At 37.8% G+C, this 16,602-nt stretch overlaps 1 protein-coding gene across 4 annotated transcripts in view; it reads right to left on the minus strand.

The window, feature by feature from the left end:
• The window catches only part of SGCG (sarcoglycan gamma), a 127,909-nt gene that overhangs the window by 67,287 nt on the left and 44,020 nt on the right, over window positions 1-16,602 (minus strand). For all 4 annotated transcript variants that reach the window (XM_077868398.1, XM_077868395.1, XM_077868396.1 and 1 more), the window contains one exon: window positions 11,523-11,717. In XM_077868398.1, the coding sequence (XP_077724524.1) occupies window positions 11,523-11,717 (195 nt within the window). The remainder of the gene's footprint in view (window positions 1-11,522; window positions 11,718-16,602) is intronic.

Below are 16,602 nucleotides of genomic sequence, written 5' to 3' on the forward strand. Positions count from 1 at the left end.
AGGGTGTGGGATTTGGTCTGAGCCAGGATAGAAAGGTGGGATTTAAGTTCACTTCTAAAGAGTTTTAGATTTAATGGAATGGCAATGATGAGCTTTGTCACAGCTCACTACAGAAAAAGACATTAAAGCATCCAATATTAATTCTTAACACAAGGTAAATAAATAGTCCCTTTCTGTGTGTCTCATTTTTTTTGAGTATGGTTATCTTTGAAATTCTGTTTTTTCATACTTTGTGCAGATAGAATATCTGAAATCGGTCTGACTTCCACGTTTGACAGTTGCATACAGCTCAAGCCTATGGTGACTAGTGACCAGACGGTTTTAGTCATGGCTTTAACGCCCTGATCATTATACTAACATCAACTACATCATCCACACAGAGACCCATATTTGATGAATGGAATGATATTTTTATCTGAGTTTGGCTTTCCCCATTGTTTTCACAGTGAGAAGCTTAACAGAATGACAGGTACTTTCATTTTATGCTCAGTAAAGAATAAAGAACACTTTGGCCAAAGGGTTTCATAATTTCATGCCAAGTTTAAACCGAGCACCTAAGTAACATAAACAGTTGCCAACAGTACATTGCGTGTGTATACCATCAGAACATCGCAGATCGAACATAATCTTACTTAAACCCAAGATTCTTACCCAGTCTGGCTCCATAAACTAATGTTCTTTCCACCACGGTATAGTACCTCTAAAAAAAAAAGGTGGGTTTTTTTTTTTTTTGCCTGATTTTTTAGATAGAGAACACGTAAACAAGTAAATTAGGTTGTTTTTATAAATTACAAGATAATATCTTCATTAGCATTTGTGAGAAAAAAATTATGTTGCCCAAAGACATCATCAGTTTTATTTTTTTAATTTTTAAAATTTTTTGTTTTGTATATTTTTTTTTATTGGAGTTCAATTTGCCAACATATAGTATAACACCCAGTGCTCATCCTGTCAAGTGCCCCCCCTCAGTGACTGGGTGGCAGGCATCTACAGTTTTATATTATTGTTGAAAAAGGAAGCAAGTGAATATATTTACATTGAGAACACATTCACTTTGTTATAATACTCCTCATGACAGGAATGTGAATCTCATATCTAGGTTCAGCTGATGACTATCACTATGCACGACAAGAGCCTGTGGCTTAGGACATGTGTGCTTTTGCTTTATTTCTCAATACTTAAACCACTTGCAGAAAAATTATGACAAAAAGGAAAATTGAATGAACATCCTTGAGATAAAAATTAAAACTATAGCGCTATTTGTATCTTTAGACACCAGTGATAATAGGATTTGTGTCACTGATACCAGGGATAATGAAATTCCTGTGTACTTGGAATAGCTTGAGGTTTATCTTCCTCCTCTCAACTCAGGCTTAATAATATCTTGTCTTCTTAAAAATGCCATTAAGTTAGTACATGTTCGTACCGTCTGTGACCTCTGGATCAATCCCACTCTATTATGACTAAGACATAAATCAAACATTTCAATTTGGTTTTTAGACTGGCAAGCACTGATGTAATATAATTCTTTTCAGAAAGATATAAATAATTTGAGAAAATGTCAAGGTGCTGCTTTAAATGCCACTGTGTCATGTTTTTCTTTAAATCCTAATTTGCATTAGTGTGAAAAATGGGTGGCAAAGATAAGGAGGCAGCATAAATAATAAATATCAGATCACTGACGATGTAATGACCATGTGGACTAGGCTTTGGCAAAGGCACAAATGGAGAACACAAGGCTGCTGGCCTCTTCTTGCACAACAGCATGGGTCTCTGTAAAGGCAGGCAGAAGACAAGTGGCAAAACATCACTAAGTAGAGGCATCAAGAATGGTAGACAGGTATAGTGAAGAAGTGAAAATCTCTTCTGCTATCTGTGGTTCAGATAAAATTTCACTGCCTTCACACTTATGGGCTGTTCTCCCGTGGGCAGAGACTGCATTCCTTTGGGATCAGGGCTGATTTTGTTAGAGGCCTCCCTGCAGTTGACAACACACTGCCTTTTTTGAAGAAACAGCTGGAGGGAGCCCAGAGGGAGCAGAGCAAAGAAAAGGCAAGGCTGAGCTCATGATCATCCACAGACGCTGGTGGTACTTGGGGCCACCTGCCTGCGATGGAGTCTCAGCGATTCCAGGAGGTGAAGTATGTTGCTGAACATATTTTGATATAAGAACAGCGTCATCTTAAAATATACTACCGTAATGGTTGCTAAACATATGATAGTAATTCTTTTTTCATTTGCTACTGCAGTAAGATATTTTAAAATAAAACCTCTGCCAAACTCATAAAACATTTGTTGAATATTGAAACATTCCAGCAGAGAGTATTCTAGCACAAGTGATTTATTTTGGCTAAATTTGACCTCTTCAATAAACCATCAGGGATCAACACAGAAAAGATTTCAATTTCAGTAGCTTACATGTCATCTTTTCTTTTGGAATTAATTTCATTTTACAAATGTAATGTTATTCAATATATTTGTTAGTGAGACCAATAATGAGATACAGGTAATGAGGGTAACTGCTCTTTAGGCAAAGTTTCAATGTCTTGTTCTGTATTAGCTCATTCAGGTATATTCTTCCATTTTCATTTTATCAGTTAAGAACCAGAAGGCCTCTACATTGCAATGCATCTCAGCATCTCAGCATAAACCATTAAGAATATATAATATAGGAGCACCAGGATGGCTCAGTGGTTGAGCATCTGCCTTTGGCTTAGGGCGTGATCCTGGGGTCCTGGGATCGAGTCTCACATTGACCTCCCAACAGCGAATCTGCTTCTCCCTTTGCCTTTGTCTCTGCCTCTCTCTGTAATAAATAAATCTTAAAGAAAAAAAAAAAAGAATATATAAGATAGGAAACAACATGAAATCTGGATAAATGACCCCATGTGAGTAATACTGTATTCCCTGAAAGTAGTTTATACTCTGAATGACCCTAAGACAGTGTGTTCCTGAACCTGGTCTGCAGACTCGGGTCCCTGGAAGACCTGGAGCCCCACTCCAGAACCTATTAACCAGCAACTTTGGGAAGTGGCTTCAAAATATCTATTTCTAAGGACCTTCCCAGGTAACTGTCATGCATCTTAAGAGCATGAGAGCTACTCTTCTCACTCCCATGATGTACTTACCCTCCGGCCTCCTCTCTAATCTGCACTTTAGTGTCTGGATTATTCTACGCTTCCTTAATCATCTTTGCTTTTTCTGAGTTGCCTTGACTCCTTCTCTATTCATGTGCTAAGAACATATAACAACAATTTCATTAAAGGGGGCAGGGGAAATGCTCTCATTCTGTCATTCAATCCGTCATTTATTCAAGATGGTAGATGTTGGGCCTACTGAGCTCAGCTGACATGATCCTAATGGGTGAGCAGATATTAAACAACCACAAAAATGTATATAAATTCAAATTTTGATGTGTGCTATGATGGGGAAAAGAGAGTCCTAGGAAAGAGAATAATAGGAGAAGTCTGTCTTAGCCTGTGGATAGGAGTGGTTGAGGAATATACCCCTGCAAGGAAGTGCTGGTCTGAGCAGAGATTCTCTAATGATACATGTGACTGTGTGTGTGTAGCCGTTCTAGGCAGAGGGAATAATGTATGCGAAAACACTGGGTCAAAAAGATCAACAGAATTTTAAGAGCTACTGTGGTTTTTAGTGCAATAGAGAAGGGAATCCACTAATTGATTTTTCCATAATAAGACTGGATGAATACCTTGGAGGCATCTCTTCTTCTCAAATTGCTACAGACAGAGCTTTTAAAACAGCTGGAAGAGGCATGCTGGTATGACCAGGATAAAGGATCACTAGGTCCCCAAGGTGGCTGGATGAGCTTCCCACTCCTGCACATTTCTGGTTCCCAAACTTCTAATTTACATCCTAACTGATTGCCCCTCTTAAGCAGGTTATATGGGAGGGATCTCCCAACACAGAAGCCCTTTGGTCCCTTGCTGTACCCCAAAGCAGGAGGAGTGTCCTGTATGGTTGGTGAGTTAGGAAAAGCAGCAGACCCTTGGCTCAGCTCCTCCTTCCCTGGGGATGTATGTGCCCCCAGATTTCCAGTCTGCTATTGGTACAGTAAAGCACATGAGGAAGAATGACATGATGATCAGGTCTGTGCCCCTGGAAACATGTCTGAAGTTTTCCTATGCTGCCTGTGACTTCTTGGGTGACCTAATTCTGAGGCACAAGATGTTCAGGCAGATCTAAACTGTGCCCTCCACTTAACTTTTATCCGTAATACAGATATTATTTGGAGCTCTATCTACCTCTTTTTATTCCCTTTCATTCGTTCCAAACTTGGATAGGGAGAATGCAGTAGGGCTTTTTTTTGGACATTGTGTGGGGATACCGAATCTCTGTAGTCTTCATGGTACTACTTTCTGAAGGGTATGGGAGAGCTCTGAAGACCTGGCTTAGGTGTTCTTGATTTTTATGGATCCTGGTATTTGTTAAGATACACCTATCATTGATATCTCCAAAATAAAATATATAATTCTTTAGTTTGTAAAATACAAATTCATAGGGTAATTATTTTTATTTTTTTAATTAATTAATTAATTTATTTATTTTTAATTTTTTATTGCTGTTCAATTTACTAACATACAGAATAACCCCCAGTGCCCGTCACCCATTCACTCCCACCCCCCACCCTCCTCCCCTTCTACCACCCCTAGTTCGTTTCCCAGAGTTAGCAGTCTTTACGTTCTGTCTCCCTTTCTGATATTTCCCACACATTTCTTCTCCCTTCCCTTATATTCCCTTTCACTATTATTTATATTCCCCAAATGAATGAGAACATATAATGTTTGTCCTTCTCCGACTGACTTACTTCACTCAGCATAATACCCTCCAGTTACATCCACATTGAAGCAAATGGTGGGTATTTGTCATTTCTAATAGCTGAGTAATATTCCATTGTATACATAAACCACATCTTCTTTATCCATTCATCTTTCGTTGGACACCGAGGCTCCTTCCACAATCATGAAATGGGCAAAAGACATGAAGAGAAATCTCACAGAGGAAGACATAGACATGGCCAACATGCATATGAGAAAATGCTCTGCATCACTTGCCATCAGGGAAATACAAATCAAAACCACAATGAGATACCACCTCACACCAGTGAGAATGGGGCAAATTAACAAGGCAGGAAACAACAAATGTTGGAGGGGATGCGGAGAAAAGGGAACCCTCTTACACTGTTGGTGGGAATGTGAACTGGTGCAGCCACTCTGGAAAACTGTGTGGAGGTTCCTCAAAGAGTTAAAAATAGACCTGCCCTACGACCCAGCAATTGCACTATTGGGGATTTACCCCAAAGATACAGATGCAGTGAAACGCCAGGACACCTGCACCCCGATGTTTATAGCAGCAATGGCCACGATAGCCAAACTGTGGAAGGAGCCTCGGTGTCCATAGGGTAATTATAAGGATGAACTAAGTTAATGGACATAAAGGGGTTGGGCAGTGTATGTACATGTTTTAGGAGTTATTAAAATAAAGAAGACAGAGCCTCTTAAATATAAACTTTCTTCATGATAATATATCAAAACATATATTCAATGATTCTTCAATTATGATGAAATTATCAACCTATCATGACAATGCAGGCAAAAGCATTTTTGCTATTAAAGTGAAAAAATAGGCATACATAATAAAAAGATTTTCAAAACCAAATTTACTTGCTAAATAAATAATTTCTCAGGTAGTAAGTGCTTAAAACATTATTAGATTAGCCTAAAATATTACTATCTTATTGCTGTTTTATTGCTTCTCCTTCACCTTCTACCCTTCCCCCTGCTTGTGCTCTCTTATTTGCTCTATCTCTGAAATAAATCAATAAAATCTTTAAAAAATAATTGCTAATAATAAATGGTTGTGAATATCGATCATTAGGTAAGTTCATTCAGGTACTTTTAGAGTTTTTCTCTTTGTTTTCTGTTTGTCAATATCTAGTAAAAGAGAAATTAAATACTCTGCATAATGGATAACACTGTATTCATACTATCCCAAAGGTAGCTGCTTAAAACAATGTATATTTCTTCTTCAAGTTTCCATAGGCCAGGATTCTGGGAATTGATTAGGGTTTGACGCTGCCGCTAGGCTGGTTCCTTTATGGACTTGGGGTTCTCTTCCAAGCTCATGTGGTTATTGGCAGACTCATTGCCTTGCAAGGCAGGGAGTGAGGGCTCCATTTTATTGCTGGCTCTCTGCTAGGGGCCACATTCAGTACTGAGTAGTTGCCCCTAGTTCCTTGCCACGTGGTCTCTCACAGACCCTCTCATGCCTTTGAGGCCAGCAGAAGAATCTCTTACAAAAGGGCTCAATCTTTTACCCAATTGAGGCAGGCATACCCAAGATAATTTCTCTCTTCATTAACTCAAAATCATTGATTTGGAACATTAAATGCATCTGCAAAGTCTCTTTATCTTTGCTACAAAATGTAACTTAATCCCACCACTTTTGCCATATTCTAGCCAAATCACAGGTCCTGCCCACACTCAAGGAGAGGGGATTACACAGAGCATAACACCAGGACTGGCAGTCATTGGAGCCTTCCTAAAATTCTGCCTACCGCAAACATAAACCAGGTAGTTAAAGAAAAGTAAAATAAAGATATTTAATAATATAGAGGCATTAAATGATTATCTTCATTAACTTTTCATAACATGGTCTAGATGACCATGGAGCTAGCATGCCACATACCACATTCATGACATGTCCAAAGCAAGGAAACCAAGATCATGAATCTCGATCCTCCAAAATAAGACAACAGCACTTACTGAAAACCCATCAGTAAAGCATATTAGCATCAAATTTTACATTAGGAAGGACTAGGGTGTCATCAGTTATAAATCAAGTATTTTACAGATGAAGAAAATAAAGATCATGGGGATAACAATGTGTTAATAAATGGAGATGTTAAAAAATATCATGACAGGGGCAGCCCTGGTGGCTCAGCAGTTTAGTGCCACCTTCAGCCCAGGGCGTGATTCTGGAGACTTGGGATCGAGTCCCACGTCAGACTCTGCATGGAGCCTGCTTCTCCCTTTGCCTGTGTCTCTGCCTCTCTCTCTCTCTCTCTGTGTGTGTGTGTGTGTGTGTGTCTCATGAATAAATAAAACCTTTAAAAAATATCATGACAAAGGTTATATTTTAATAACCTTACATGACCAGTGTGCATTCAAAGAGAGCCTATAGTCATTTGTATATCAGCATTCTTTCCTGAGTCTTAAAAATCCTCTTCAAATCCTCTTCAAATGATTATATAATCACAGGGCTGAGATAAAAGTCAGTGATATGCCATCTAATACTATTTTTCTGTCTTCCTATGAATGGTCTCTGACTCCTCAATGAGGAAAACATTGATCTAAGGAAGCATGCAGAGAGGCAGTCTTCCAGGGCTTTATTTTCTCACTAAATGAAAATTTCTTAATGCGGAAGTTCTTGATAGAAGATTTCTAATGTCTGGTTTCCAAAGTGAAATAATTTTAAATCCTTGTTAAGGATAAATGTGCTCAAGGTTTTTGACCTCCTAAAAGGAACAACATTGTCTATTGCCATAGTAAAGGAACATATATATCTGAACCTAGTTAATTTCTCTATATAAACTTTTAAGATCTGGCAGGCAGATGCGGGGACCTACTCATCTTGCTGCCACTCAAGATGAACGAGCTTCATATGAAGTTTCCTTTGCTTATTAAAACTGCTACTCACTCAGTAATCTCCTTGACATCAATCATAGAACCATTTTTCTAGATATGTCTCCTGAGGAAAGGGAAACAAAAGCAAAATTAAACTATTGGGACTACATCAAAATAAAAAGTTTTTGCTCATTGAAGGAAATCATCAACAAACCAAAAAGACAACCCACTGAATGGAAGAAGATATCTATAAATGACATATCCAATAAGGAGTTAATACCCAAGAGCTTATACAACTCAACACTGGAAAAACAAACAATCCTATTATAAAATAGGCCATAGACATGAACAGAATTTTTTTCAAAGAAGACATATAGGTACATGAAAAGATGCTCAACATCACTCGTTATCAGAGAAATGCAAATCAAAACCAAAATGATATATCACCTCACATCTGTCAGTATGGCTCATATCAACAACACAAGAAACAACAGATGTTGGAAGGGTGTGGAGAAAAAGGAACCCTCATGCACTGTTGGTGGGAATGTAAATCGGTATAGCTGCTGTGGAAAACAGTATGGAGGTTCCTCAAAAAATTAAAAATAGAACTACCATACAATCTAGTAATTCCACTACTGGATATTTACCCAAAGAAAATGAAAATACTAATTTGAAAAGATATATGCACCTCTATGTTTATTTTAACATTATTTACAATAGCTAAAATATTTTATATGCGAGTAAGTAAATAACCATAAATCTTTTAAAAAAATCTATCTGGGTCATTAAAAATTAAAAATGCCTTGTTTTAATATACTTACTGATGAGAATCATGGATACTATTTAATAACCATGAACACTTTAACCAAAACTAGTTTTGGATATTAGTTTTACAGAAGGAAAATATAAAAAGGAAAAACAGAATGAGCCACTTTATTGCACTGGTTCTTTTAATGTCCACTTTCCTGAATAATTGATTTAGCTATTATGATGACCAACACAGAATATTCTAGAAAGTTTATGTTTGGCATCAGTTGTTACAATTTCCTAAATATTACTTTATGTTCGACAGATGTCATACATAGAAATTATGTAAAATTCTGTTACATGAAGCTGCAGTTCTAAGACTGGAACTGTGCTTGGGAGATACTCATGATACTGGTGGTTGGCTTTACTGTTTTCTATAGTAAAATATTAAAGTATATGATGAGGGGAACAGGAGGACTGAAATGATAGTATGTCTAATAAACCTGCCATTGCTAAATGCTGGGGATCTAAGCAGAGAAAGTCTTTTAAACTTTGTTATTTTGGGAAATTATAGTTTTCAGTCTATCTTGACTAATGACTATATAGGTAATAGATAGGTTGTTATACTGAATTTGGGGAGAGAATTATATACTAGCTGTTACATGTTCAAAATTCTATCACTCTGTGCAAATGTTGAGAGCCCTGACTTTATCATTTTAGTGCCAAAGCTCTTCAAAGTTTCTTTTATAGTCATGTTGCTTCCTTGGCATGTATGTAATCAAGAAGGGATACTGGTTTATATATGAATAAAATAAAAACAAAACTAAATTACTATATACAGTGAGATCTTTAAAACTAGGGAAAAAATCAGAACATAAATGAATGTACAATGTCCAGCGTTACAATGCATGGAATGTTCCCAAAGCAAGGGATCAACCTCACACACATACAAGAATTGCATCATTTATGTTATCTCATTTTGAGAAGAATGACCCAAAGTCCACCCACCATTTTTTAATCAACCCTTGGCACTTTCTGCAGAATAATATTTTTATGGGTCTTCCCTTTTGATCCATGAATACAGGTGTCTGTTCATCCTATTTTGTTGAAAGATGCCACTAAAGAACCCCGAATTAGCAACAGTTTCCTAGTGTTGAAGGAAATACCACACGAGCTGTGTCTCAAACTAGAAAGCACAGGGTATGACGAAGGGCAGCAATGGCAGGAAAACATGTGCTGGTCTCTGTGATGTGCTATCCTAGGTTGAAGTGGACTCAGCTGCTTGGCACAATTTCATTTAATGTAATCAAAATTTATAATATCCAAAACTTGTTTCAGGGCTACGATATAAGACAAGAGCAAAAAGCAAGTATACTATCACTTTATGTTCACATATGGTTTATAAAATTAATTCACATATACTTCTACTATAATACACAACTGCATTCATTCAAGATATATTTACTGAATGCCCAATCATGTGCCAAGATGGCCAGGTGATTGATAGAACCCATCCATGGTCCCTGGTGAGAGACTATTAAAATCTGACCATCCTCCGCACTTCCAGAGCCATGGGGTGGCTTCTTTCCCCCAGGCCCTTCTAAAAGTCTTTTTCCTAGTAAATTTTCTCTCCACATTCTGCATAACCGAGGAGCACATGGTGGTGGGTGCAGGGCTCTTTAGTCAGGAAGCATTTCTGATAGATCCTATAGTTTATAATTTGAGGACTTCAATCTCCGTTCACTCTCCAAAAAATATTAAAATATTTTAAATTCAGAGATAAAATGAAGATGATATACAGCATGTGCATAGCATATGCTGTGCTACTTAAGCAAAGGTGTCCAATGAAACTAAATATTATTGTGATACTGTAAAAACGTTTTTTTTTTTTGTAAATTTTAAAGAAGAAAGCACAACTTCCACTTGGCTAATTTAAATATACTTATGTATTTATAGCATAAATACATAAATTTATAGTATTTAAATATAATTTATAATATCAATTTATAACATATGTTTATATTATATTAAGTAACACCTTTTAAGGTATATTTTGACTTGATTGGTATTTTACCTCTTTGAATATCAGAAAATATTTATGTCAACAAAATAAATAATGTACCTACTGGCTATTGAGCAAAGGCAGAAAAGAAATATTTGCATAGAAAGTGAAGGAGATGGGATGCCTGGGTGGTTCAGCGGTCGAGCATCTGCCTTTGGCTCAGGGTGTGATCCCGGATTCCTGGGATCGAGTGCCACATCAGGCTCCTTGTATGGAGCCTGCTTCTCCTCTCTCTGTCTGTGTCTCTGCCTCTCTCTCTGTGTTTCTCATGAATAAATAAATAAAATCTTAAAAAAAAAAAAAGTGAAGGAGACTCATCAAAGGAAGGCATTTCAGACTGATTGCTACAACTATTGTTCTTGGAAAGAGCCTGTACCTATATCACATCTTCAAGATGCAAGGAAGGAACAGATTAACCTACCTGTGATGTACATGTGCTATTTTTCTCACTATGACTATCTAGCAAAATTAGGACTTTTTTATATTAAATGAATATATTTTTTCAAAAAGTATACAAAATATTATCAGAGCATATAAAATTACCCAGCCATCCTGAAAACATGAGGATGTTTAAAACAGACTATGAATTCCTTTTGACTACTAGTATTTTATCTACTAAATCTTTTGTTAAATGTTGACGCGTGGACATGAATTTATTGTATATTAAAGTGAAATTCTAAAAAATGAGAAAGCATCTAGGCAGTTAGTATTAGTGGATTAATGAGATTAGGAAAACATAATTTATAGAATTTTACAAATTAATGGATTAAATAGTCATTACTCAATTTTGATGCAGTCAACCCCAAACTCAAGATGGTTACAATTTTCCCACGTGCAGAGGTAATGACTAACATAAAAAATTGCAATAGAAAAGCAAAAAAACCCCAACACCCTATAGTTCATAGTGAAATTGAGAAAAAATAAATGTATGACTATTTTGCTACTGATTGTTTTGATCTGGACAGAAAACAAACATTAATTACATTAAAAGAGGTTTCTACCAATACAATATGGATGATGTGATACAACAAGCAAAAACATGCTTACCAGGAAAGGAAGTTACTTACTGGGGAAAACCACATCACTTTAAGAATCCAAATCGTAAGAGCAAAATTCACAAGGAGGATGATGAGTAGAAGAAGAACAAATAAGTATAGGCAACGCTTTCTCCAGCCATAAATGCCAATTTTGTAGACACACTGGTTCTCTGGCCTCTGTATGTGGGTACCTTCTGTGGTTGTAGTGTACTGTTCGCGGACCATCTGCCACGGAGTAGGGGCAGGGTGGGAGAAGGGCCAGGGAGGGGTTGAGAGAGAGAGGAAGGGCCAGAGAGAGACACAGAGAAGGAGAGAGAAAGGGAGAGAAGAGGTGTGGAGAGATAGAGTGAGAGAGAGGAAAGGAAGGAGGGAGAGAGAAGAAAGAGGGAGGGGCACAGAGATAGAAACAGAGAATTTGTCAATACTGATTTACTAAAAGTCTGACAAAATAACACTTTTTACCTCAATAATAAATTTCCAAAATTAAGATGATTTTTAAAAAGAATTGAATATTACTTTGAAACACATCACCATTTCAAACACAGAGTGTGAGTAATCTATCATTCAAAATAGTTTAGATATGGCCAATCCATCTGAAATCCAGTGACCATATTTTCAGATTTTAATCAATAAGTATATAGAGACAACTTACAAAATTCTGCAGAGTTAAACTTGGAATTGAAGCATCAACCTAAAAAAACTTACCAAGCTTTTAAAAGATTCAGTGGGAGGAAAATCAAGCTGATACCTATATATCTTTCTAAAAATGGAATCCAATTATTTAGTTTTTATGTTAAAGAATTAAATCACATCTTTCTTCAGTTGCTAAATTACTTAGAATTAAAGGCTCTCTTCAAGAAACCTACCACAGTAATTTTTGCCTATAATAAAATTTCCCAGTATTAACCTACTTCCAAGAAATATCAGAATGTATAGGTACATACAAATGTTTACAATATTCATTGTTTGTAAAGAAGAGTAAATTTTCATAACAATTTCAACTCCATGAGGAGATTTTATTTATTTAATTTTATTTCTTAAAAATTTTATTTATTCTTGAGACACACAGAGAGAGGCAGAGACACAGGCAGAGGGAGAAGCAGGCTCCTTACAGAGAGCCTGATGTGGCAATGGATCCCAGGATCACGCCTTGAGCTGAAGACAGATGCTCAACCACTGAGCCCTCCAGGCATATCCCTCCATGGGGAGATTTTAAAGAATTATTCATTATTTCACTTTACATAGAGGAAAGAAGAAAGTGGTTTTAATTTATAAAGTGAAGATTAGAGATTATAAGATTTTCCTGATTATAAATGTAGTAAAATGATGACTCAAAACATAAAATATTCTCCTCTGGGATATTTTTTTTTATGCAAAGGTCTTACTTTTTTTTTTTTTAGGAATGGTTTGGAGGTGTCCTTATTAAAATAAGTCATAGTCTTAAATAATTCTTTAAATCTCTTTCCAACTCAATGATTGGTTTTTCCTATGTTCTAATTCATTATATAAAACTGTGCTATTCATCACGTAGGATTTTCAAATACTCAGGACAATCTACATTATTCAAAACCTAAATGCTTACTGATTTCAAAACTGGCATAACCTATTTACTCACTTCTTTTGAGCTCTTCAATCTTCCTGACATTAGAGTCCACCTCATGCACACAGTTTCTCCAAAGTCCTAGGAGTCATCCTTGATTCTTCTCTTTTCCCTTCAAACCTCTCACATCTTTTTTTTTTTTTTCAAACCTCTCACATCTTATCAGCTCTGCTTTAACATGTATCCTGAATGCGTCCACACCTCTTGCCCCCACACTAGTTCAAGCCACTATGAACTCTCTTACCTGTACTACCGCAAAACTGGTCTTCCTTCCTTCCTTCCTTCCTTCCTTCCTTCCTTCCTTCCTTCCTTCCTTCCTTCCTTCCTCCCTTCCTCCCTTCCTCCCTTCCTCCCTTCCTTCTTTCTTTCTTCCAGAAACCATTCTCTACCGAGCAGCCAAAAGTGCAAAATGTAAGCAAGCTCCAATCATTCTGTTCTTTCAAGCCCTCTAATGGCTATTCCTCACACTGAGAATATCTGAACCCTTCTGTTACCTGCCACACCCTACATAAGGGGCCTTTGCTTACTTCTTTGACATCATCTACCACCATTTTGTCTTTTGCTTGTAATACTCCATCTATTCTTTAACAGACCAGGTTAACTCACTTCAGGACCTCTGTCCTGAGCATTATCTCCACTTGAAATACTGCTGGCTCCTTAGATTTCAACAGCAGCTTACATGTCATTTTCTCAAAGAAGTCTTCTCTGGGCATTGAGTCACTTGCGATTGCCTCACACTATTACATTTATTTCAAAGTGCATGTCATCATCTGTAATAATGGAGGCAACTCCAGAATTTCTGTGAAGCGTAGGCTGAGAGACTGCAATTGGATTGGGAAGAGAGGCCAGAGAATCTGAATTTATAGGAAATGCACTATTTTACCGTATCGCTACAGATTAGTAAAAATAGCAGCTTTCCAAGAATGTGTGTACACAGTTTCCAACTGCTACATATCTCTATTCCTATATATAGTTTCCTATTGCTAGTGTAACATATTATCACAAATCTAGTGGCTTAAACCAGTACAATTTTATTGTCTTTCAGTTAGGGAGGTCAGATATCTAAAAATGGGTCTTTGTGGACAGGTTCGTATTCCTTCTGGAGGGTCTAGGGAAAAATCTGTTCCTTCTTTTTTCCAGTTTCCAGAGGCTGCCCACATTCCTTGGCTACAATCTGTCTTTATGTTGCCTCAGCTCCTTCTGACTCTAATCCTGCTACTTCCCCTTCATAAGGGCCTTGTGATGACATTGGGCCCACTTGGGCAACCCAAGACACTCTCCCTGTCTCAAAGGCCTTAACATAATCACAACTGCAAAATCTCTTTTACCACGTAAGGCTCCAGGAATCAGGACATGGACATATTTGGGGGCCATTATTCTACCTTTCATAGAAAGCTTTTTTTACACTTACATAAAATGGGAAAAACCTTAATATCCATTTGAGACAATTTTGTTGTGGCTTATAGGAGAGCCAAAAGCAATTCTGTTACGAGGGTGGCCCTTAAATCCCTCTAACTTGGTCCTGGGAATCTGTTTTGATTATTCATTCACCTGTTTATTGACTCCTTTTCCTTAGAATTTAAACTCTGTGAGCCTTGTTCATTGCTATGTCCCTAAAATAGTGTAACAGACAGGTAATATGCACACAATAAAATCCATAAGTGGATGAAGAAATTGAAAGAACTATTGAATTTGACAAACATTCACTGAGCTATCTACATGCCAGGGACAATGTTACCCAATGAGGCTAGATAGATGGAGTGAGCCCTCTGAGTTACACACTAAATAAAACATTCTATGACTTATGAACATATGGAATCCGTCAAGAAAAGATCCAGTACTTGTGATCCAATGCTCTTCTTTAACAGTGATTTGAATGAGGAGTTAATGCTAAAGGGGACCTCGACTAAGTAGATAAAAATAAAACATGCTGTCTCTGTTAAAGCATTTCCAGAAAAGACCTGTTGGAAAGAGGACTAGTAATATATGAGGCCTCTAGGATTTTATTATTGAAAGAATACTAACAAGGATGAACTAAATAAGACTGAAAAGTCAGTCTTCGAAGGGGTGAGCCACCAGCCTGTGGCTCCTGAGGATGGTGATTATGCTTTTACCACCATATGCCCTGGCAGACAGCAGGCACTTCACAAATATCTACAGCACCAGCTCCACTTCTCCACTACTTCTTCCAGCAAAACTCCTTGAGTGGGTTGACTATACCTACTGTCTAACTATGTGTCTTCCTTCTCTCTAGAGCTTAATTACAGGCTTGTTTTTTTGTTTTTGTTTTTTGTTTTTTTAAGATTTTATATATTTATCCATGAGAGACACACACAGAGAGAGAGAGGCAGAGACACAGGCAGAGGGAGAGGCAGGCACTCTGCCAGGATCCTGATGTGGGACTTGATCCCAGGACCCTGGGATCATGACCCCAGCCAAAGGCAGACGTTCAACCACTGAGCCACCCAGGCACCCCTGCACCCCAGACAGGCTTTCATACCTACCACCCATTGAACTGACTTTTGTAAGCTCACCAATGACCTCCATATTGCTAAGCAAAGTGTGCATTCACATGACCTATGGTCAGCACATGCCAAAGAGTCATTTGCTTCCTCTTTCACTAGGTTTCCAGAAACCCTACTTGCAATAGCTATTGCTTCTCATTCTCATTTGCTGCTTCGCCCTCATCACCCAGCCTCAGACTCAGCCCTTAGACCGCTTCTTCTCTTCATTTACGTTAACCCTCAGTTGTAGATGCATCTTTTTTTTTTTTTTTTTTTAAGATTTATTTACTTTAGAAACAGAGCAATGGAAGGAGGGACAGAGAGAGAGAATATGAGTTGAGGGAGAGGCAGAGGGAGAGAAGCTCTGTGGGAAGCCTGACGCCTGACACAGGGCTCAATCTCATCACCCATGAGATCGTGACCTGAGCTGAAACCAACATTGGATGCTTAACTGACTGAGCCACCCAGGCACCCCATGGATGCATCTTTAAGCCGAGGACTTGCCAGTTCCTAGCACAGACTCATCTTGAGCTCCAGATTCCTACTATGCCCAACTGGATCTCAAACTTTACATGTCCCGACCAAAACTGACTGCATCTTCCTAACCTACTCCTACTAAAATTTTCCCCCATCCCACAAACTGGCAACTTCATCCTTTAAGATACTCAAGTCGAAAATCTTTAAGTTGTTCTTAATCCCTTTCTTTTTCCATGCCACATCCAAACCATCAACAAATCAGTGAATTAAAGTACTACCAATAAGGCAAAATCTGATTGAGGCTTACCATTGTCATTTGCCTGGCTGACTGCAACAGCCACCTAACTGTTCTCTGCTTGCATCCCAAATCTCCTGCAATCAATTTCCAACAAGGGGGGCTGGAGCAGTCCTTTAAAACATCAACCGGATCATCCACCACCTCTCTATAAAACCCTTCTGTGGCTTCTATTCCACCTGGAGTAAAACTCAAAATGTTTAGCCTGACTGGCATGATCCATCCTGACTTCAT

Source organism: Canis aureus, chromosome 24 (genome assembly GCF_053574225.1).
Source record: "Canis aureus isolate CA01 chromosome 24, VMU_Caureus_v.1.0, whole genome shotgun sequence".
Lineage (NCBI taxonomy): Eukaryota > Metazoa > Chordata > Mammalia > Carnivora > Canidae > Canis > Canis aureus.